The 24,621-nt window shown below is 38.2% G+C and overlaps 3 protein-coding genes across 4 annotated transcripts in view; 2 read left to right on the forward strand and 1 right to left on the reverse strand.

The window, feature by feature from the left end:
* Nucleotides 1-24,621, reverse strand: part of cct2 (chaperonin containing TCP1, subunit 2 (beta)) — a 285,779-nt gene that overhangs the window by 63,353 nt on the left and 197,805 nt on the right. The window contains exon 17 of one of the 2 annotated variants that reach the window (XM_056234731.1): nucleotides 906-916. The exons of the other annotated variant lie outside the window; for it this stretch is intronic. The gene's annotated coding sequence lies outside the window, so the exon portion shown is untranslated. Of the gene's footprint in view, nucleotides 1-905; nucleotides 917-24,621 lie in introns of those variants that run through there. 2 annotated transcript variants of the gene reach the window in all.
* Nucleotides 6,925-8,901, forward strand: LOC130071036 (uncharacterized). The gene is made up of 8 exons (XM_056235649.1): nucleotides 6,925-6,992; nucleotides 7,072-7,125; nucleotides 7,222-7,608; nucleotides 7,733-7,834; nucleotides 7,936-8,168; nucleotides 8,257-8,429; nucleotides 8,540-8,633; nucleotides 8,893-8,901. Exons 3-8 carry the CDS (start codon nucleotides 7,314-7,316, stop codon nucleotides 8,899-8,901), a joined length of 906 nt encoding a protein of 301 aa, XP_056091624.1. The 5' UTR covers nucleotides 6,925-6,992; nucleotides 7,072-7,125; nucleotides 7,222-7,313.
* Nucleotides 8,933-11,941, forward strand: LOC130071045 (uncharacterized). The gene is made up of 8 exons (XM_056235660.1): nucleotides 8,933-9,306; nucleotides 9,437-9,554; nucleotides 9,802-9,893; nucleotides 10,123-10,240; nucleotides 10,416-10,520; nucleotides 10,783-10,950; nucleotides 11,312-11,485; nucleotides 11,706-11,941. Exons 1-8 carry the CDS (start codon nucleotides 9,049-9,051, stop codon nucleotides 11,939-11,941), a joined length of 1,269 nt encoding a protein of 422 aa, XP_056091635.1. The 5' UTR covers nucleotides 8,933-9,048.

Genomic DNA, 24,621 nt, shown 5'->3' on the forward strand with positions numbered 1-24,621 from the left:
TGTAAAACTATGGAACGAGTTTTAGCTAATCATCTAACTTCGACTGTCACCTTAGATTCACTTCAGTTTGCATATAAGAGTAACAGAGGTACAGATGATGCTGTACTGGCACTGCTTAATACAGTTACAAAACATCTCATGCATCCCAAAGCATATGTCAGGGTTTTATTCGTGGATTTTAGCTCGGCTTTTAATTCAATGAAGATTCATATTCTCTTAACAAGACTGGTTGATCTGGATGTTAATACAGGTTTAGTCCGCTGGATTAGAAATTTTCTTTCTTGTCGTACACAGAGGGTCTGTGTTCGAGGGACTGTGTCTGATATGCTAACTTTAAGTACAGGTTGCCCACAAGGCTGTGTCCTTTCCCATGTGCTCTTCTCTCTTTTTACTAATAAGTTTACGATTAAAGAAGAACATTTTAGATTGTTCTAATACGCTGATGATATGGCCTTAGTGGGCATATTGGACAAAACTAATTTGTTATATGATGCTGCCTATCTGGCTCATATTAAGGCCCTGGAGAATTGGTGTCATTTTAGCCCACTAGAAATTAACGTGGCAAAGACAAAATAATTGGCTATCTGCCCAAAAGCAGATATGTCAATCCAGCCAATTTCACTTGTGGGTCAACAAGTTGAAATTGTGAAGAAGTTTAAATATCTAGGTTCAATTCTTGATTCACACATGAATTTTGCTGATAATTCAGAATACCTTTTTAAAAAGTGTTCGCAACGTTTATTTCTTCTTAGACAACTTAGTGGCCTTGGAGTTAGTCAGCATATTTTAGAACTTGTGTACAAATCCATGGTAGAGAGCCTGGTATGATCATTTAAATTGCAGATCTAAGAACAAACTTGCCAGAATTGTGACAATTGCAAGCAGAATAGTTGGCAGACAACCGAGGCCACTAGTGCAGCTCTATGCTGAAAGGGTGAAGAAGGCAAGGATATTCTTGCAGATAGTTCTCATCCTCTCTTCAGTCAATTTGAGCCCATGAAATCGGGTAGACGCAACAGAACCCCTCTAGCAAATAAAAATATGTTTAAGAGGTCTTTTATTCCAAATGTTGTTAAAATTCTCAACTCGGCAAGTAAATGATAATCCAAATGACTATAGTATGAAATGTGATTATGTATTTATTTTTTATAAATTGTGATCTGTCTGTTTTATGTCTTTGTCTTCTATTATGGTCTGTATATTTATTTTAATGGCTGGTGAGCCAAAGACAATTTTCCACCTTGGTGGACAATAAAGATATTACAATTAAAAAGCTCACAGGAGAAAAAAAATAATATATTGTCTGGAACATAATCATTTATTAATATTTGATTTTCCTCTCTTGTTTTTTCACCTGTTCATAATTTATTTGTATGACAGCTTGGCTAAAAATGATGTCAGTTTGGAATGTTTCATTGTGTTATCACAAATAAACAATTGACTCCAGGCACAACTACACAATACGCTTACAAAATATTGAACACATTTTTAATACAATTTGAATAAAGGGTGAATCTGGCAATTTTCCTTCAATACTAATTTGTGATAATTTTGCACAATGCAAAGCCATTTAAAAAAATATATTTAAATATTAAAGTTTCAGTGTCTTAATTAAATTATTTTATTATAATTGCATTAAATAATTGGTGTCATGCTGCTGTGACCTCACCCTTGCAGGCTCACTATTGGCTGATTCAGAGGGTGAGGGCGGCCATTTTGGGTTCACATCATTGTAGTCCTTAGTTTGCAGCACTTAAGTCCCACTTCGGTCGGCACTTAAGAATCAGTCTTATACTTTACTGAAAGTTGCTTTTAGCTGCTTTATAAAAGTCTCCTACTCTTAGAAAAGTCCTACTCTTTACTAAGTATTTTTTTACACTTAAGTCAAAGCTTAAGACTATTCTTAAGATCATTTCTAAGAAGTTTTATACATACGGGCCCAGGTAAACAAAATGCCAAGCACATTTGACACTACAGCGCTTTACTGCCCTCTGTTGAGCACTCATAGTAGCACACTCCACGTATGTGAATTTGGTATAACCTGAATTTGTCAGCTCTAGTCTAGACCACGGCTGCTGACCCTACTGTACTGTACTGTGGTAAAACTATGGAATGTGTAGAATGTCTATGTGTTTCTTTGAAAATCTTTTTATGTCTTTTGTCAGGTGATGTACCTCAAGGAGATAGCTATGATTCTGAATCTCCACGCCTCCATCCCACAGAGGGGCTTTGTTACTCATCGCTGGCTGTCTGCATACGATGCCAGCGTGGCAACCCATACCATGACGCCTGCGTACAAAGTCCTCTATTATGGCTACCTCTGTATAGGTATATGAGCTGTATAGGACGCCTTTGGAACTGATGTACACAAAGTACCAGGTCAACCAGGCGGCAAGAGCCAGTATCAAGGTGGTTCAGGAGGAACTCAACAGGAAAGGTGATGAGACTTGATGTTCCAATCCCTTATAATAATTAGCACTTAAACTTGTTATGAAGTTACTAAGGAGGAGGAATATGTATTGTGTTTTACACTTACATTAATTCATCTTTCACAGGCATGACTCCACAAGGCCGTGAAAGAAAAAAGAGGGTATGTCAGAAGCTGTGGCATGAGGAGACGACAACAGTCCTACGGCTCAGCATCTACATGGGTGTGCTGGCTATTCTCAAGGAGTATGTCATGGTTTTCCAGGTGGGTGTTAGTTGCTTTGTGAAGGCCGAACACATTACTCAGGTAATTAACTCCTCCTTACTCTGCCTACCTACAGCACAAAGTGATACAGAGGTGGCCAGTCTACTTTTCCTTTTTATTTCTGTTGCATGAGGCTTGTGTGTGTTTTTTTTTTTAATGGCACAGGGTGATATCCGTACCCTATATAAACAGAATCTTCACCAGAAAATGTAGTATTTTGATCTTAAAAAACAAAAATTAAGGGGAGAAATAGAACTTGACACCTTAAAGAAGAAAAAACTGGCACTAGAGATTGAGTTGCTTCAAAAGGAACTTAAGAGTAAGTGCTAAAACACTATTTTTCACAAAGAGTACTATTGCTGACCTTTCATAACAATATATATTATTGCAGGCAAAAGATGAACATCACTGGCTTTTCTTGAGAAACAATAATTGAAATAAAACTCAATGAACTAAGCATGTTGTCTTGTCTTCTATTATTAATTTAATGAAGGTTTATGTGTGTTAAAAAAATAAAAAAAATAAAAATAAAATGGTGTTCCACAATTCTGTCCCGTGCAGCTCTGCCACTAGGTTGGTCCAAGTGCACTGGCTGGAGGTCCTCATCAGGCTGCACTTCCACCACAGGGGTCCTCTCCTTTCTGATGGTGGCAATATTGTGGAGGATGGCACATGCAACAATAATGTCACACACAGGCCCTGTCAGGTGCAACCCTCAGACCCTTCAAACACTGAAATCTTCCATTTAGTTGCCCAAAGGTCATTTCAATGCGTTTCCTTGTCCTGGCTAGAGGTGTATTGAAACGGGTTTGTGCTCCGGGGTTTGGGTCAGGGAATGGCGACATGAAGTACTGCCTGCAGGCATAGCCCCAGTCACCAAGCAGGATCCCGTCCTATGCACCTGGAAAAATGCAGTTTTGTTAGGCTCAGAATAAAATTATGTAATACAGTGAGTTTGAAATTAATTTTTTCCTTACCACGTTCAAAAAATGTGCATAAATGTGATTCTCTGAAAATCCTGGAGTCATGCACACAACCAGGCCATTTGGCTTCCACATTTGTGATGTGGAACACGGAGTCACACACCAACTAAAATATTTGTAATCAGTCAACTACATACTTTTAGATTACATTACTTTTTATTTTTTTTAAATATATTTCTAATCTGGAATATTAAGAATCGTAATAGTAACTTACCTGCACATTTAAACTGTGAAATCCCTTTCGGTTCACAAAATCCCCTTCATTGGGGCCAGGTGTGGCCTTGATGGGGACGTGTGTGCAGTCCATGGTACCAATCACGTTAGGGAAGCCTGAGGAACAAATACGGTAAGTAAATACTGTAGGCTACTTTTTGGCATGATCATGGTTGCTAGAGTTGTGACGTTCGCGAACGAACCGATTCTTTTGAACGGCTCATAAACATGAACGATGGGAGCCGAGTCCCGGCTGGAGGGGAGCCGTTCTTTCTGTCGTTTTTTTTTTCCTATGCGTGTTTCACACAGATGCACACAAATTAGCTCCTCAGTTATAGGGGAAGGGGCGCACCCAGCGCAGGGGTGCTACTGCCTAACAGCATGATGATAGTTGTCAGTTGTGCACGCGCGCAGTGCGCACATCCTTTACGTGAGTACTCCAGTGGAAAAAACCCCTACGTGCCTCTGTCATTGGGTAGGAGCGGAGCCAATGACTTGTGCACGCTGCCGTCACATGGTTACTCCAGTAAAAAAATAAATAAAAAAAAATACACGTGCGAGTGCCTCTCTCTCAGTGCCAACGTCATAGCGGATAGCGGGTCGTTCGAAGGAAGAAGACACACACGTGACACGTCTGAAAATGAGCCAGAGGAAAAGGAGCAGCATTTGGGTGCACTTTTCTCACGAAGAAAACAGTAAGGCTAAATGCAGCATTTGTCAAAAAGTAATTTCATTTAAGTCTGGGTCAACAAATAATTTACACAGGCATTTGAAGACTCAACACCCAACACTGCAGCTCACAGGTTTGAGAGCAGAGCCAGACTCAGACAACAACAGTGACACTGATGTGTCCATTGCCTCCTCTGCCTCCACATCAAGTGCAACTGCAGCCACAGCAGCCTCTGACCCCACTGGACCCACCACACGACCAAAAAGAAAGCAGACATCCATCAGTCAATATTTACCTCCTGTCTTGACCCCATTAAGACAGGAGAAGATAGACGAAGAGCTGGCAAAGATGATAGCCACTGACTTCCAGCCTTTCTCAATAGTGGAGGACACAGGATTAAAAAAATATTCACATGCACTCAACCCCTCCTACATTCCTCCAAGTAGGAAGGCACTAGCCCAGAAGGTCACGGATATGTATGACACGGAGACAGCATCTTTGAAGAGAAGGGTGTCAAAAGTACCAGCTGTCTGTTTAACCAACCCTATCTCACGGCGAATTCGTACTAATTCGCACGATTTAACCAAGTGGCTATTTCGTACGAAATCATACGAGCTGGCTCGTACGAAATCGTACGATTTGTTCATCGCATTTAACATACCCCATGTAACGGCGAATTCGTACTAAACCATACGAATATATTTAATCGTACTATATCCTACGATTTTGTTCATCGCATTCAAGAACAGTCACCCAATTCTCGTTCGCAGAACATCGCGATATTTATCAGCAGTTTTACGCGCAACATCTCGGTGAGTATTTATCACACGGTGGCTTGGTGATCGATATAAAGTGTATTATATATGTTCTTTATTAATCCAGTTTGACTTCTAAATGTTCTCTGCATTCAATTGGTCATCAATATTACTTTATTGTTGTTCAAAATAATTTCCCAACACATTATACTGGTGATTAGCGGGTGATTAACGTTAGCATCCGGATTCACATAACGTGATAGCTAACGTTAGATCTTCGATTATTTTATTATATTCGTATTTTTGGAATTAATGGAAGTAACTACCACTGTACTGTGGTATTTTGTGTTTATAGTAGACAAATCTTACCATGTTTTTACCGCGGTTAGCCTATTTCTACTGTGGTATTTTGGAGTACTGTAAGTTACAGCAAACCTTGCTTTTACCATAGTAATTTAGTTCAGCCCACACAGTTACAACAACACTTACCATACTTTTAATACATTTTATGTACAATTCAGAAATCTTGAGACTTTGATATCCTTCCTCCTTTTTTTTCACAGTTTTGCTTTGTATTGTCATATTATTAATTTAGTTTTATGATTGTGGGCGGACCTTGGCCGTTGTTGTAAATAGTTATACACATAAAATGTTTAATAAATAAAGAATCCCCCCAAAATATCCAAAAGTTGTAATTCACTTCTTTTTTTTTTGTCTTTCAGTTACTTCACATACATCCCATACTACTCCTCCATCTATTCTACACGCTCCACAACATTTAAACCAACGGCTCTTTTAAGAGCCATCACTTGCTAAAGCTCTCCTACTCTTACACACAACCATACACACAACCACACACACAACCATACACACAACCACACACACAACCCCACACACGCACACACACACTTCTCTCTCTCTCTCACTGTCTCTCTCTCTCTCTCTCTCTCTCTCTCTCTCTCTCTCTCTCTCTCTCTCTCTCTCTCTGTCTGTCTTTCAATATTTCTTTGCCTATTTTTTCCTCTTCTTTTCTTCAATATGGCATCTTGTCAAATGTCATCGGGTTTTGACCAATTATGTCAGGAAGCTGGAATTATTTCAAGGGATCTTGAAATCAAAGCTGACAATGCTGAACTTGAAGCAGCTACCAGAGAGGCTGAACAAATTCTACAAACGTTTAATCCTCCACTGGTAATTTTAATTACATTAGTTTTCTTGTTCATTTAGTTACTTTTTTTATTTACATTAAGTTGCTTTAATAAATGTTTTTTTATTATTATTATCTGTTAGTAGATTTCCAAGTCCCTGCTTTCAATCATTTCAACAATTTCTTTCAACATTTTTATTTCCAATTTTCTATTATTTATTTTTTTTCCAGCAGAAAAAAAAAGACCAAACGAGCCCGTGGCACTCTTCTCAAGCCGTTCTCTTTTGTGGAGAGGGATGAGTATGGGCATCTTGTGCCTAAACGGAGAAGGACAAAATCTACAAAGGCAAAAAAAAAAATGGTATGTCTGCTATAATTTGCACAATGTATTCTAGCAGTTCATATGGGTTTCTCCTCTGATAATGTGTAGTACTATAATTTGCCTGTACTGTATCTATATTTATAGCAACAAAGATCAACAATTCAGTTAGTACATCTTCTTTGGAGTCTGTGCAAGGATACATTGATCATGGTGAGAGTAATAACACCAACAATTTTCACAAATCATGCAGAGTTATTGTTTATTAATTGTTATGTCTCATTGTTCTCAGGTGAAAGTCCATCACTGTCTGCTCGCACTGTTTGGCCAGCTGTTGAAGATATTGGTGTGTATTATTGTGTCATTACTGGTTTGTAATTATCAATCTAACCAACTGTCATGTACTGTACATTATAATTGTATTTCGTTTTTTCGCATACAGAAACTCTTCATCAAGAGGTAGAGGATCTGCTAGCTGAGAGTGAAGACATTCTGTACGTAAATCCGTCTTCCTCCAACACTTGGTCTATTCGAATGGCCCAGAGTAAAAAGAAGTGGGCAGCTTTGAGGCCAGAGATAGTGGAGTCTTTATTGACGGCTGAGTATACAGAGATCCAGCAATGCCAGCACTGCAGACTGAAGCGGTCTATTATCCGCTGTAAGGACTGCATTCCTAAACAGCTGTACTGTGCAGACTGTGATATACTGGCCCATGAAAGGAAACTTCACAACCGAGAGACAGATGTGAAAGGATTCTTGCAGCCCCTATCCCCAACAACTTTGGTGAAGGTGGATAATGAAGGTGGCCAATTCCATTTTGAAGAAAAAAGTATGTAGTTCTTTTTTTTCAGAATTATAAAACCTTAGAATCTATCATGTGAATTTCCATGTAGTCATAATAATAATAATAATAAAACAATTTTATTTATTGTAACTTAATTTTTCTTTTCTAGATTGCCTTTTGCCTCTTGAGGTACCTGAGCAAATGTGCCAATGTGCCACTGATTCCATTGAGGTGTCAGAAGGTAAAAGGGCCATTCTCATAGGAATCGATGGTGAGTCTTGTGTAAAACTAACAAACAAAAAACAAATATTTTAATGATTGTTTGTTTTGTTATATTACAAATACATTATAAATACATTGTTATTTCAATAGGTCGCTACAATGTCAGCTTGCCACACTTCACTTGTCCAAAATGTCTTGTGAGCAGAACAACCAGCATCCCGCAACTGATCAAGTCTGGTTACTGGCCTGCCACAGCAAGCTGTGAAACGCTATATAAAATAGATGTGTTTGTGTCCTATGACCACATGAAACTGACTGCTCCTGGAATGTCTAGACAGTCCTTCACCAGTTTACTAGAACAGCGGACAGAGTTCTTTGGCCGAGTATTAATTTAATTAATAACCAAATTATTTATCTTTTCTTTTTTGGGAGTGAGCTATTTCTTATATGGTTTTTGATTTTGTTTTATAGAATGGAAAGATATGCGCAGATGCTTTTCAAAGGAGTTTTTTCGAATGGAGATACTGCCAGTTCGAAATCGATCAGCTCTGTGGACTGAAAGTGTTTGACTGTCCAGCCTGTTCTCCATTTATGCTGGCTGTGGCAGTAGATGGTAACAGGAAAATGTATCGCTTCAAAAGAGGGTAGGGGAAGTTACATATATCTGTCTTTCAAAAAGCATTTCAAAATAATATTTTATTCCAGTTAGTTTTTCATTAGATAATTCAATGAAGCCCTTCGGATTATTTTCAAGGGATGAAGATCACGGCTTGTTTAAGGGTGTCTTTGTCTGTGAGGATGAAGAAGTTTCTGAGTTTGTGGATTACATTCATGAAAAGACAAAGCATGTAAGTTGTATTGCTGTTTTGTCTTATCTTTAAAATTGTACTGTATATCCTAAAAACAATAGGAATGCAAATTTTCACTTAACTACAATAGCAAAATTAAGAACAATGCATTGAATGGTAAAATTTTGCCATCTTGTATGGCTTGAAATTGCAGTAAAGCAAAAATTCACTTGTGGCAATTTGAGAAATGTGTAAAAAAAAAAATGCCAACAGACTGACATATATTTACACATCTTTATTTAGACATTTATCCATATAGGTGATTTAATACTGTGTTGTTAAATCATCACATTGTTTTTCTTTTACTTTGTTCTCATCTTGATAGTCAGTTGGAAAGGGTGTCTGTGGAACGAGTCAGTGGACTGCAGCACGGGAGTCCGTCCCCAAGAAAACCAACAAGTTGGATGAGGAGGGCATGGAGGTGGCTGTCTGTCGACATGGTGTGCTTTTGAGAAGTCTCAACATGATGAGGGGAGAAATATTTGCATATCCCATGTTTCTGCAAAAGGAGTTGACTCCAAAGAATGTGCAGTTCATGTGCACTGATGTAATATGCAAGTACTGGCCATACCTGCGGAGAGTTGTTAGTGATTGTCCAGAGCTCTCTCCTCTCCTGGACATGAAGCCATTTCTGTCAGTAATGCATGCTAAGGCCCACTCTTGGAAATGTGAGGTAAACTGTTTTCCAGAAAATAAAAATACTAATTTGACTTCAGTATTTATTTTCAGTAATTGATGCTTATATTCCAAAGCACATTTTTGAGATTATTTTAACCCTGTTAAATATTTGATCCATGCACAAGATTAAGTGGGGTGGTCGAAACCAAGATGGAGCAGGCACCACCCTGGGTGAAGAGGTCGAACAAGTGAACAGCTTCTTGTCAAGAACTGCTATATGCAGCAAATACATGACCAAAGGAGGTAAGGGTATGCTGCAAACATACAATAGAAAGTTACCAAATATAAGTTAAAGGTACACACAAAATACATTAGTTTTTGAATGGCATTAGTATTAAACTTTTGCCTGATCCTGTATCCATGCCCAGAGGTGTTAGCGCAAGTCCAAGGCTATTTTCATATTTGCATTTTAAATAAATCAAAACATGAAAATAGTAACATTAATTGATTTTTTAACACTATTGATTTTTTTTTATCATGTATTGTCTAGCTAGAACAGACATTATTACTATCCAGGCCATGGCATGGAACCAACGCAAAATTGAGAACCTATCAAAAGTGCTGTCCCGAAGACTAATGAAGGTATACTTTAATGAAAGCTATTTTTTTGTGTTTAATTATGTCTATTGCAGTTTGTAGTGCAAACAAGTAGGTACGTGGTATAGAACAAACACTAGAAACTCAAAACCTTTGCTACTTATAAAATCGTTTTATGCTGTTTTCCATGCCCATGTTCATTAATCATGTATGCATCTGTCAGTACTTTTAATGTTTTAATAAATGCACTTAATGCTGTTTTGTTATTCATTAGACAAAAGCAAAAATTCAGGAGGAGTCCTTAAACCTTGATGCAATGAAGGCAGATTTGGCTGTAACGGATGATGAGCTTCAAAGCTGGATTAATGAAATCAAGCAGTGGGCTGATACAGGTAGTCATGTTTTAGATTACCATAGCACAATACTTTTAAAAAAAACTGTATGATTTTTCTGTTTATACTTGAATTTAACCTTCATCCTTATACTTCTGATTTAATCCTAAATGTACATTTTTATTTCTATCGTTAAAAGTATATCAATAATATCAATAATATATCAATAATTTAGCAACAAGTGAGGAGAACACAGGCAGTCAACAGGGGCTGCAGAAGGTGATTGAGACGCTTTATGTGAGCATCAGGCAGAGGAAGCAAAACCTTTACCGTCAAACAGGTTAGAGCACTTTAAACATTAAATAATTTTAAAGCTTTTAACAATTTCAACATTAGGTTGCATTGTTTTATAATAGTGAGACCCTGGATAGTACTAAACTCAAGAACTTTGGGGGAAAAAAATAAATGTGTTATGTATTTCAAACATTAATTATGAGAAAGCAGTATGCAAAATACATATTTAAATAAAAAACAATTGTCTTTATATAACTTTTTTTTTAAGTCTAAATAGAACATATTATGGCATGCTTTTGTCTTTTTAGATGGAAACAAGAGAAGACACAAACTCCGCAGAAAGATTTTGGAGGAAAAAGCCAAACTTAGTGCAGCTGTAGATGAATACAACAAGGCTGCACCTGAAAAACTGCAGTCAGCTGATGCAATTCTGGCATCTGAGAGTTATGCATGGCCATGGCTACTGGATGAGCGTGGTACCTCTTGTTGTTATTTATTTAAATTCTGATATATGTATTGACCTATCTGCTTACAGTGGATATTGTTTATGCTCTTGTGCATCACCATTTGCCTCAGCTGTACCAAGTTATTACTTGCTCTGCAACAGTTTACGGATATCTAGTCCCTCATGACCAAATGCAGTAACTTACCCATTATAACTTATCCATTATATCTATCAGTATTCTAAAAACTTATTTTGAAAGTTGTCATTAATGAAATGTAATATAGTCTCTAATATAAACTGTTGATTAATTTATCATTAATATATTTAACAGACTTTTTACAAAGTAAACTGATGCACTATTCCTTGCATTATATTTGTAAACATCTTCACAGATAATCTTATCACCAAAAAAAAGGCCTTTGACCAACTGATGCTCCTGAACCGCCTTACCGAAGAGGAGTGCATTGTCCTAAAAGAGATCAAAAATCACTGGAAAAGCCTCAAAAGAGAACATTCTGTTCTAAATGATCATTCAAGCCATATTGCTATTGAAATAAAAAAAAACAGTAAGTACTACATAATTTCCTGTTCATCTTGTGTAAGCAATAATAACATCAACAACACAGTATATCTACAATATCATGCTCTTTAACTGTATTTGCCATAACTGCTGCCCTGCACTGGTGAATAAGTTAATTGATGCTGTATATTCAGCAGACAATTACTACAGAACACTACTTCATTAAAATGACACAATTTATTTTGTGGTTTTTGTGTTACTTGCAGAACAGGACTGTGAATTTTCTGAAAGTGGAATACTAGGACTTCACTCTCTACTTATGAAAAGACTATCCTACCTCAAAAGTCACATCTCCTCTGTTCGTCAGCTGTACAGTAGTGTACTAGACAATTGTGAGCTGAAAGAAGATGATTACATGAATGAGGAGGATATCCAGTATGGTTTGGAGGAGGAGGAGGAGGAGGATGGAGATGAAGAGGATTTGTTTTCCCAGTCAGTATAAAGTGTCCACTCTGTCTTCTGGTGAACTTGCTCTAATGTTTTCTCCATTTGGTCAGTATTTTAATATCAGTCACGACAAGCTGGTTTTCAATGGATTTCACCTTCTCACCATGGCCTTTTATTGCACTGAGGATGGAATACACTAGTACACAATATCTTTTTGAATCTGAACAGATTATAAAACTTCTGACTTTTGGCAACTAGCGTGCGCCAACTTGTCCAGACTTCAAATCGACACAAACATCTAGCCAAAAGTTGCAATGTGTATTAGATCCTTTAGGTGTTGAAATAACTTGTGGAAAGTTATCTAAGATCAAAGACTGCTGAATGTTTTATGTTTGTTTGTTAAAACTTATATTAAAAACCTGTTTTCTCAAATGATCATGTTTTGACATAATGTGGCTAACACATGATACCCTTAACACACCCTGAACATCAAGTGTATACTGTCATTTCATTTCCATTAAATCTCTACTGTCTTTGTTACGTGATGAAACAAGAGACACATGCAAATATGTGATTCTACAGTTAAGTTATTATTTTTGTATAATAAAATTCATAATTGACATTGTAAAACATTACTAGTATTGCACTCATTATTGTTATTTTACTCACTATTTAAAAAATAATCATTTACAATTCATGATCCTCTGCACAATGTTTTATCAACATGTCATTGTATATTTATATTCTCTGTCACAAATAAAAATTATATCTATAAAACTTTGATGTTTAAATTGTAGATGTCTAAAAATGCATGTACTGTATTTATTATTACTGGGGGGGGGGGGGGGGGGGTCAGGTTAAACACAAAAAGTTAATTTATATTATAATATGTAATGGAAAGAAATATATTTAACTGATTTTTTTTTTTTATCGATTTTTATATTATCATATATATGATAGAAACCTATAAGTTCAAATGAAGCCGGGAGATCCTGTCAAAAATGACCATATATGGACAAGGAAGGGTGGCGTCCCTGTTAAACTGGGTTGTCATTGGCTGCCCAGCACCAGCATGACTCTCTGGCTGTGTTGTCTTTAAACCCCTTTTAAAAAGAGGTTCGTGCTCCAAAGTACGTTTTGCTGTTATTATTACAGCAATAATATAGTCAGTTAACAATAATGCGTTGTTGTGTTATAAGGAAATTGTCCCTTTACCGAGATCCTAACCCTAAGCCTAACTACACACTTCAAAGAACTACAAGTATCAGCGCAACGTTTTCCCTTTCCAGTGGTGGAATGACAGGGGCTTATGGGTAAGGTAGTTTTAAATTCGTAGGGATTCAATTAAATAATCTATATCCTTTATGAAGAAATTATTTTCATAAATATGTTAATTGGACAAACTTCTGTAAGATATATGAGAGCTATGATGCAATTAAGTATTTTACTGTACACACTTTTTAGAACACATTTATACCACCTTTTCATACATGTCTGGCAACTGTGTCCAACATTATTTAGCAAGCATAGTTTTCTATTTGTCTTGCCAAGTTTCTTTTTAAATACACAAATCAGACTTTGATTAATAGCCAGTTAAAAAGTGAAATTTCTGGCTCTTCAATGGGACACTACTGGGCCCCCAGGGGTGTAAGGACACTAAACCGACGTGTATTCTACTCATTGTGTATATGAAACTGTGTCATTTATATTAAAGCATTATATAATATATGTCAAAGGCATTGTCTAGAGTCTGTCTGGTTATTACTGTGCAGAAGGTTATGTAGGCCACTCTTGATTCTTAGTTATAGTTGGCCATAAGGAACAGAACAACGCCCAGCCCAGAGCGGGGTCAACCTGAGGATAAAAGATTGAACAGATAACATCTGTGGTGTCTGGGACAGATAGCTTAATCATGAGCATATAGAGGGAACATGTATTTTGTAAACAATGAATATATAGGCTACAAATTGATTATCTCTTTATATTTCTTTGTTTCTTAAACAGTGGCAATGGGTGATCCTGCAAGAAATTGTCATTACCCTGTAGGATTAAAAATAATCCAAGATATTTGAAATGAACAAAGACATTTGTTTTTATTGTTTTCCACCCCCTCTTTCTACCACAAGGACCATTTGGAGATCCCAAAGACACAGAGGGGCTGATAGTGATCAAGGCCTGTAGGCCCAGATGTGTGTACTTTGGGGGTCTATGAATTGTCACCTTTAAAACAATGGGGGAAGTTGTAATTGTCTGATTGTCACTTTTATGCTCTGGTTCTCTTCTTATTCTCTGGGTCCCTTTCTTGGGGATCTCTTCCTTTGCCTCTTCTTTTCTTTGTCTCTCTCTCTCAGGTAACATTTTTCATATATGCTGGGTACAATTAATGGTTTAAGTTATCATCTCATACATCTATTTTGTAACTACTTTAAGTGTAACCATAACCATATGTTGTCATTAAACTTTTACAATTCCAAATAGTGTACTAACTAGTTTTGATTTGGTATTGACTTTTCTGACACTGGTATAAGTAGCAGTGGGTGGAATAGACAAGAAATGTAGTTTTCTACCATCCTGCTAATAACGTTTCTTTAGTCATTCGGCAGTCTTGCAGCCTGAACCCCTGCAGGAAATCCACCCTTACAATACAGTTAACAGAAATCAAGTCACCCTTATCTTTATAGTGCTTTATACAATAGATTGTTTCAAAGCAATCACTCTCACAGTAATAAACTTATAACAATACTGTAAAAATAAGAGAATGCTGCAGTTCATATACGAGACAAATTCAAATTCTAGTGTATAGCAACTCTGTTTAATTATTCAGCTAAATTAATTTCAAGAACTGTGTGAAATTAGGCAATTTTGAACCGATTTCAAAGGCCTAGTTCATAAAAAAAATACTTCTCCATCTCCATGCTCTTCCCCAACTGCTGGAACCTACATGCTCTTGATTGTATAGGATCCATGTTGATCATTCAAGTTGTGCCAAAAGTGCCATTTTAAGCACTTTCATGTAACTGAAATTTGACATATTTACTGTATTTGCCACAACACATTGTTATAAAATGTTGGTGCATTATTGTCCCAATTGTCATTAATATGACGACAAAAAATGTCTCAAGTAAAAAAAAAAATTCATGGTAAACGTTTCTATATTGTTTTATTTTTTTTTTTTTAAAATCAATCAAGAAATAAAAAAAACTAAGTTGTATATCTCAGGACATTATCAAATTATTTTATACTTCAATACACAATATTCACCACACTTACATACAACACGCCACAAATAAAACTTTATTGTAGGATACACTGTATGATTGTTTAAATAGTGCTAACCAAATGTATAGAAGCACAATTAGTACACATACTTTATTTATTAATATCTATTGACATAATTTGTGTATGAATTTAAACAAGACTGTATTGCCCTACAGTAACTACTGCATAGCTTCCTCCAAGACCCAGGTACTCCTCCACTTCTTGCCACTATGGAAAAAGAAGAAGAAGTACAGACAGAAGTACAGATTTCATGATATTATGAAATCAACCTTTGCCAAAAGGTGTGTCCACACAGTCTGTGTATGCTTTGCCCTTTTATTTTCCTATTTGGAAAGTAACAATGAGAAATGAAAAAACATATTGTTTTTGCTTTGTTTTTTACAATGGGAAAATGACAATTCACTTAATTTCACAGTTTTTCTTTGTTTCTACAAATTGGTTTATGACTTCTATATTTCATTCAGACATGGCTTATGTTAGAGGCTTATCTTATTGGTCAAACTGCCCCATATGCCCCACTACGGCATGAATTTCCTCATGCTAATGGAAGATGGTATGGCACTGCCAAGTCAAGTCGCCTTTATTTGTGTAGCACTTTATACAATACAGATTGTGTCAAAACAGCTTCAAAGTGATTAACAGGAAAATAGCAGAATCCATTATGAAAACTCAACTACGAAGTTCAGCACAAATCAGTGCTAATGTGCTTACACTTTAAGAAAATATTGCTATGAACCACCACTTGCTGTTCCCTACACGTCGTTAGAAGGAGGAATATGTTGCCGGGCACATAATTAGTGCTGCTGCGACTTGCCACGCGTTGCCTGCAAGTATGATGCACGAGATATCGCAAGCAATAGGCTACAGTAGTTTGTAGTAGGCTAGTTTTATATTTAATAACATGTTATGATTTTTAAGTAGTTCAATGTGTGTTTCCACTGATAACTGCAATGAAAATAGTTCCTTCACATTGGATAAAAGTCATAATTAATGTTATTAAATATAAAAATAATAAGAAACAATATACAAAACTCTCTGTCAGCATGATGGCTTGCGATCACTTGTGTCATCCGAAGATGCTGTGCAAGTTGCAGAAGCACTAATTATGTGCCAGCAACATATTTCTGGTGTGCATAGTTCTTAAGATGGCATATGTAATTAACAGTGAGTGGTGGTCCACAACCACATTTTATTAAATTGCATGCATACTGCCAGTGCCGTAATGACTCTTCGTGAAAATAAAGCTGTTTGACCAATCAGATGAAAGACGCTTTTTAGTGCCTCCCACGTGTGCAAATGAAAAAACTGAGCTTTCTAAATTTTCCATTTGTAAAACTAAACAAAAAAGAAAATGAAACTTTAAAAACGTGTTCACACCTATACTGTTATTTCAATACTCCATCAGTATTTTTGAAATTTTAAAATACATTTAAGAACCATAAAAAAGCATTTTTAAGGAGGACGACTTCTCATTATTTACAAAACATTATTTTTTTGAAAGAGAGAAAGTGATAAACATTTAGGTCAAAATTACCCTAATAATAATGGAAGGGTAGTTACTTAGGTGAATACTAAGGTTTATAATTGTTAAATTAAGCTACTAAATATATGTGTATACTGACCAGGATGCGCAAGGCTGCCATCGGAAAAGAAATTCTTTTCTTCCCTTTAAAAGAACAGATAGACAAAAATGTATCAACATCTGTTATATCATCAAATTGAAGCCCTTTTCAGGCTATACAGCATAAGGAATAAAAGCAACTGATTTATGCTACTTAAATTTTCATGTACTTGTTTACCTAACAATAATACAAAAATATGGATAATACCCTGGATTGGGATTTTCCTAATTACAATTATTTACTGAAACTGCTTCAGTAAGAAAAGGCACTTGTAATATTGTAATTATTTTGAGGGTTCTAAAGAGGAATAATCTGTAGTAATGAAGTGGCTTTTTTCTTTCTTGATTCTGACCAACCTCCCTAACTCTCTCCCTCACAACCTCTCCATGGTACACATCCTGGCTGTTGTGTGAGCATTCTGCAATGCAACAATACACATCTGTAATTACAATTGAATTTAACAACAAAAATAAACAAACAAATAACATTGAAACAACTTTAAACAATCTAAAAAAAAAATTTACAATTGGGCCGAGTGCAGTTTATTTAACAAGTATCAGCATTATAAAGATGGAAAAATAATTACCATTACCATTATGTATTTGTCTACGCTTCCTTTGGGTTGGCATGTAGAATACATTGGCAGCAGAGGCGGAGTCAATGACAGCAGAGGTGGTGTCATTGAGAGCAGAGGTGGTGTCATTTACAGTAGAGGCGGAGTCAATGGCAGCAGAGGTGGTGTCATTGACAGCAGAGGCGGAGTCAATGACAGCAGAGGTGGTGTCATTGAGAGCAGAGGTGGTGTCATTTACAGTAGAGGCGGAGTCAATGGCAGCAGAGGTGGTGTCATTTACAGTAGAGGTGGAGTCATTGGCAGCAGAGGCGGAGTCATTGACAGCAGAGGCAGAGTCAATGGCAGCAGAGGTGGAGTCATTGGCAGCAGAGGTGGAGTCATTGGCAGCAGAGGTGGAGTCATTGGCAGCAGAGGCGGAGTCATTGGCAGCAGAGGCGGAGTCATTGGCAGCAGAGGCGGAGTCATTGGCAGCAGAGGTGGAGTCATTGGCAGCAGAGGTGGTGTCATTGACAGAAGAGGCGGAGTCATTGGCAGCAGAGGCGGAGTCATTGGCAGCAGAGGCGGAGTCAATGGCAGCAGAGGTGGAGTCATTGGCAGCAGAGGTGGTGTCATTGACAGAAGAGGCGGAGTCAATGGCAGCAGAGGTGGAGTCATTGACAGAAGAGGCGGAGTCAATGGCAGCAGAGGTGGTGTCATTGACAGAAGAGGCGGAGTCAATGGCAGCAGAGGTGGTGTCATTGACAGAAGAGGCGGAGTCATTGGCAGCAGAGGTGGAGTCATTGGCAGCAGAGGCGGAGTCATTGGCAGCAGAGGCGGAGTCATTGGCAGCAGAGGTGGAGTCATTGGCAGCAGAGGTGGTGTCATTGACAGAAGAGGCGGAGTCAATGGCAGCAGAGGCGGAGTCATTGGCAGCAGAGGTGGAGTCATTGGCAGCAGAGGCGGAGTCATTGGCAGCAGAGGCGGAGTCAATGGCAGCAGAGGTGGAGTCATTGGCAGCAGAGGCGGAGTCATTGGCAGCAGAGGCAGAGTTGTTAGCTGTAGAGATTTAGGGAAAAAACATTCTTAGAAAAATACTGTTAAATTTATAATTACAAGTATTATATTTAAATTTATAACAATTATAAATATTACAAAAAAAATTACATTCCGGGCTGGTGGCGGGATAGGAGTCGTCTTTGGCCACAGAGACGGGCTCCACAAATAAAGAGGCGGAGCCATTGGCCACAAAGATGGGTTCCACGGATGAAGAGGCGGAGCCATTGGCTGTAGAGGTTTAGGAAAAAAACAGTTACATTTATAATTAAAAATATTATATATACATTTATTACAATTACTCATATTACAAAAACTGTTGCAGTCCGGGCTGGTGGCTGCAGAGAAGTTGACGGCCGTAGAAGCAGAGTTGTTGGGCACAGAGGCGGCATCCACGACCATAGAGGAGGAGTCATTGGTGGCAGAGGCTGAGTTGTTCCAGGGGAAAAAAAAACATTCTTCTTAGAAAATTATAAAAGCATTATTCATTATAAAATTATTATCCTAGCGGTGATTTAATCGTTTCAAGCACCTTCAGCATGGTGTCGGCTTAAAGGAAAACGCCGACTTTTTGGGACTTATTCACCGTATCCCCAATAGTTAGAAGTCGCCGAGCTCAAGTCAAAAGTCCGTGAAGCACTACTTGGAGCGGAGTGATTTGATCGCAGCACCTGAGAATCCCGTGGTGAGGAGCAGAGAGTTCGCTCAGCGTGTTGCGCTAATCATTCCGCCCAAGTAGCAGTCCTGAGATCTGCACACAAAAACAATTGGTTTCACCACCACTTAAAACCAAAATAAATAGTGTTCCCACCAATCACCGACAGGAGATGGGTGTTGTGAGGTTTGTATTCGTGTCTTGGAATAAGGAGAGATGTATTCCCTCGACCTAATCCTCCTCCTCCTCTTGGGGATTGACTCAGGCATGTTCAATTTCTCTTATTCATTGATAGACTCTGGCTTCTTCTTCAGCTCCGACTTCGCGTGCAGCTGTGCACAAGCACAAAACCTCACAACACCCACCCCCTGTCAGTGATTGGTTGGAACACTATTTATTTTGGTTTTGAGTGGTGGTGAAAACAATTGTTTTTGTGTGCGGATCTCAGAGCCTAGGCTGCCTAAAGAGATGTGTTTTTTTGACGGCATGCTTATGGGGCGGGCAGCTAGCGGATCGTTAGGAAAGATTAGATGAATGTGATGATTTATGTTTGGGCCTTTTTTGGTCCTGAAATCGCTGATACAAGCTTTAAGTGAATAACACTGATTATCTCTTCATCACGGCACCAGTTAGTGGGTGGTATATAGCAGGTGAACATTTTGTGCTCAAAGTTGATGTGTTATAAGCAGGAAAAATGGGAAAGTGTGAGGATTTGAGTGAGTTTGATAAGGGCCAAATTGTGATGGCTAGACGAGTGGGTCAGAGCATCTCCAAAACTGCAGCTCTTGTGGGGTGTTCTGGGTCTGCAGTGGTCAGTATCTATCAGTGGTCCATGGAAGGAACAGTGGTGAACCACAACTTGGTCATGGGCAGCCAAGGCTCAGTGATACATGTGGGGTAACACTTTATTTTAAGGTGCTTGTAATAAGCAGTAATTAACAGTTAATAAGACACTTATAAGACCTTATAAGATGCATATAAGATGCATATAAGCATTAACTAATGATAATAAATAAATTAAATTAAATAATACATTTCTCAAGTATCAATACATTGCACTTTTAGAACAGCCGAACAAACATAAATGGTAACACAAACTCCCAGTCACTTAAAAATGGACCTTCCCAAGAGGGAGTAGTTTCCCTGATCTCTTCAGGGCCTGGACCTTTAATTAACCCTTATATGAAGTAGTTAATGCTTATATGCATCTTATAAGGTCTTATAAGTGTCTTATTAACTGTTAATTACTGCTTATTACAAGCACCTTAAAATAAAGTGTTACCTACATGGGGAGAACGAAGGCTGGCCCGTATGGTCCAATCCAACTGACAAGCCACTGTAGCTTAAATTGCTCAAGAAGTTAATGCTGGTTCTGATATAAAGGTGTCAGAATACACAGTGCATCGCAGTTTGACCAATGGAAGAAGGTGGCCTGGTCTGATAAAGCACGTTTTCTTTTACTTCACGTGGATGGCCGGGTGCGTGGAACACATTGCACTAGGATGCACTATGGAAAGAAGGCAAGCAAGGCAAGATGCTCACGTGTCCACTGTTGGCTCTTTCGGCGTTGGACAGGAGTCCGCATGGGCACCCTGACTGGTCTGCGGCTATGCAGCCCCGCAACAAACTGTAATGCACTGTGTATTCTGACACCTTTATATCAGAACCAGCATTAACTTCTTGAGCAATTTGAGCAACAGCCAGTGTGATGCTTTGGGTAATGTTCTGCTGGGAAGTCTCAGAGGGCTAGTGGAGTCCATGCCTCGACGGGTCATTGCTGATTTGGCAGCAAAAGGGGGACCAACACAATATTAGTAAGGTGGTCATAATGTTATGATTGATATGTGAATATAATATACATTATAAACTTTGATAGATTTACCATGTTAATAACTGTGGAAATGCATCATCACAATCCGTGAAAAAGGACCATTATAATAGAAAGAGCTTTTCAATAGGTAAACGAATATGTACAAATAAATACCTCTTACAACAGCCTCATAAAGTCTCTGCATGACCGGTACTGAGGGATGGCTCTGAACGTTGACGTTTTTAACAAAAACTTTTGTAGAGTGATGCTGGCCTCTCTGTGTTGTAATAAAGAGCATTGGTGAGAGGCCCAGTAATTCCAATTTATGAAGCTGAGAAGAGATAAGAAAAGGGTTTAAGCAAGAGCACACAGGCAAATTAAAAACTATACTCTTATACTACATACTCAAATAAAGATGTTTTCCTGTTTACTGAATTGTTGTAGCAATAATTATTATAATAATAAAAAAAAAAAACATATATTGAAATGAAATTAAACTTACAAGCAAGTCCACGCAATTCATAATTTTGCAAGAATTGCCATCTTTTTTCAATTTGGCTGCCCACTGATCGTCAAATTTTACTTTTTGGGCTTTCAGGTTTTTCTTTTGAATAATCTTTATTCCACAGTGTTTGCAGGTTTTGGAGGCACTGCCGATTTCTTTGTAGCAAGCACTACACTGGCGTGTTGTGGATCCAGGTGCCATATGAGAGAGAGAGAGAGAGAGAGAGAGAGAGAGAGAGAGAGAGAGAGAGAGAGAGAGAGAGAGAGAGAGAGAGGTGTGTGTATGGTTGTGTGTAAGAGTAGGAGAGCTTTAGCAAGTGATGGCTCTTAAAAGAGCCGTTGGTTTAAATGTTGTGGAGCGTGTAGAATAGATGGAGGAGTAGTATGGGATGTATGTGAAGTAACTGAAAGACAAAAAAAAAAAGTGAATTACAACTTTTGGATATTTTGGGGGGATTCTTTATTTATTAAACATTTTATTTGTATAACTATTTACAACAACGGCCAAGGTCCGCCCACAATCATAAAACTAAATTAATAATATGACAATACAAAGCAAAACTGTGAAGAAAAAGGAGTAAGGATATCAAAGTCTCAAGATTTCTGAATTGTACATAAAATGTATTAAAAGTATGGTAAGTGTTGTTGTAACTGTGTGGGCTGAACTAAATTACTATGGTAAAAGCAAGGTTTGCTGTAACTTACAGTACTACAAAATACCACAGTAGAAATAGGCTAACCGCGGTAAAAACATGGTAAGATTTGTCTACTATAAACACAAAATACCACAGTACAGTGGTAGTTACTTCCATTAATTCCAAAAATACGAATATAATAAAATAATCGAAGATCTAACGTTAGCTATCACGTTATGTGAATCCGGATGCTAACGTTAATCACCCGCTAATCACCAGTATAATGTGTTGGGAAATTATTTTGAACAACAATAAAGTAATATTGATGACCAATTGAATGCAGAGAACATTTAGAAGCCAAACTGGATTAATAAAGAACATATATAATACACTTTATATCGATCACCAAGCCACCGTGTGATAAATACTCACCGAGATGTTGCGCGTAAAACTGCTGATAAATATCGCGATGTTCTGCGAACGAGAATTGGGTGACTGTTCTTGAATGCGATGAACAAAATCGTAGGATATAGTACGATTTAATATATTCGTATGGTTTAGTACGAATTCGCCGTTAAATGGGGTATGTTAAATGCGATGAACAAATCGTACGATTTCGTACGAGCCAGCTCGTATGATTTCGTACGAAATAGCCACTTGGTTAAATCGTGCGATTTAGTACGAATTCGCCGTGAGATAGGGTTGGTTTAACCACAGACTGTTGGACTTCAAGAACGACAGTATCATATATGTCTGTAACCTGCCATTTTATCGAGGATTTCCGTGTGGCCTCCTGCCTCCTGGACTGTTTTGAATTCAGTGAGCGGCACACAGCAGACAACATTGCACAACAGCTGCTTAGTGTTGCAGCAGAGTGGGGGGTGGACAAGAAAGTAGTGTGCTGCCTAACCGATAATGCGGCAAATGTTACTAAGGCTATAAAAACCATTGGATGGATGCACCTACCATGCCTGGCCCATACTATTAACCTGGTGGTAAGAGATGCCCTGCAAGCTTCAAAGCCCATCATTGATAGACGAGGCAGTGGAATACTTTCACAGAAGCACCGTGGGGGCACAAAAACTGAAGGAGACTCAACTACAAATGAAGATGGAGGAGCTCCGACCGAAACAGGATTGTCCTACAAGGTGGAATTCCACCTACTACATGTTGAAAATCTTTATTGCCAGTAAAAATGCCATAATCTCCACCCTGGCCGTCACCAATGCACCTGTCCACCACCTGTCCCAGGAGGAATGGACCACAGTGCAAGAAATGTGCACAATCTTGCAACCATTTGAGAAAGTCACTGTGGAACTCAGTGCAGAAAGGTATGTAGATCAGTTGCACAGCAGTATATTTCTTTAGCATGCATGCATAGTACCTGATAGTAAATTATGAATATTTTATACCATATTAGAATTATATCTATTATATCTGTGTAATACACTGGAGTATATATCATTGTCAGTAGATTTCTGTATGCCAATTTCTTGATAAAAAAATATGGATATTTGATACCACAATAGATATCTGTTTAATACATTGTAATATTTATCATTGTTTCAGCTTTAAAATTGTAACATTAAAGTTTTTTTTTTGTTTTTTTTTTTCACCAGCTACTTGACAGCCTCGAAGGTCATAGTGCTGGCCAGGGGACTTCAAAGAGCCACCGCTGATTTCCGGCGATACACTACAACAGTGGCAGCGCAAGGTGTGATCGACAGTCTGTGTGCGAGTATGTCATCGCGATTCCACAAGATTCATGCCAACCACATACTAGCAGAGACTGCTGCACTTGACCCGCGTTTTAAGAGGATGGCCTTCCCTGATGGCAGAACAGCAGATGAGACGTTTCTAAGGCTGTCAACTGCAGCAGCAAGAATTAGCAGTGGCACACCCATCCAACAGCAACCAGCTGTGGAAGGACTGGAAGGAGCAGGCAGTGGTGCTGGATCAATAGTTTGGAGCTATTCCATGAGGAAGTAAGGGTGGCAACAATAATTCACATTTTTTTCTCTAAAAATATCTAGAATGAAATCAGTTTGATATCTCAGTCTAAAACTTCAACTAGCTGTAAATCTCTACATTTAATCTGTACACACTGCACATATGCAAATCTACTATTGTCACTTCTAATTAAATGCTAAACTGCATTTCATTACTCTGTTCTCTTACACTGTGTAATGACAAAAGTTGAATCTAATTTAATCTAATCTAATCACATAAAAATTGTATCTCCCATTGTTATATCTCCCACCCCTATGAGCAGGTAGCTGGAACAGTGGAAGCCAGGAATCCAACCGCCGATGCTGTCATGGAGGTGCGAGCCTACCTGGAGGAGCCTCTTCTTCCAACACATGAGGATCCCCTCAAGTGGTGGGAGAGTCGAGCCCCTGTTTACCCCAGGCTTAGCAAGCTGATGGCCAAGAAGCTTTGTGTTGTGGCGACATCAGTTCCCTCTGAGAGAATATTCTCGAAAACTGGACAGATAATCTCAGAGAGGAGAAGTCGCCTTAAGCCCAAAAAGGTCAGAGCTCTTGTCTTCCTTAATGCAAATTTGCCCAAGGACAAGAAAGAGAGGCAGAAAAAGCCATAAAGTAAGGAACTGCTTTGTATTTATT

This window comes from Rhinichthys klamathensis, unplaced genomic scaffold, assembly GCF_029890125.1.
Source record: "Rhinichthys klamathensis goyatoka isolate OS25496 unplaced genomic scaffold, OSU_Roscu_1.1 h1tg000018l_1, whole genome shotgun sequence".
NCBI lineage: Eukaryota > Metazoa > Chordata > Actinopteri > Cypriniformes > Leuciscidae > Rhinichthys > Rhinichthys klamathensis.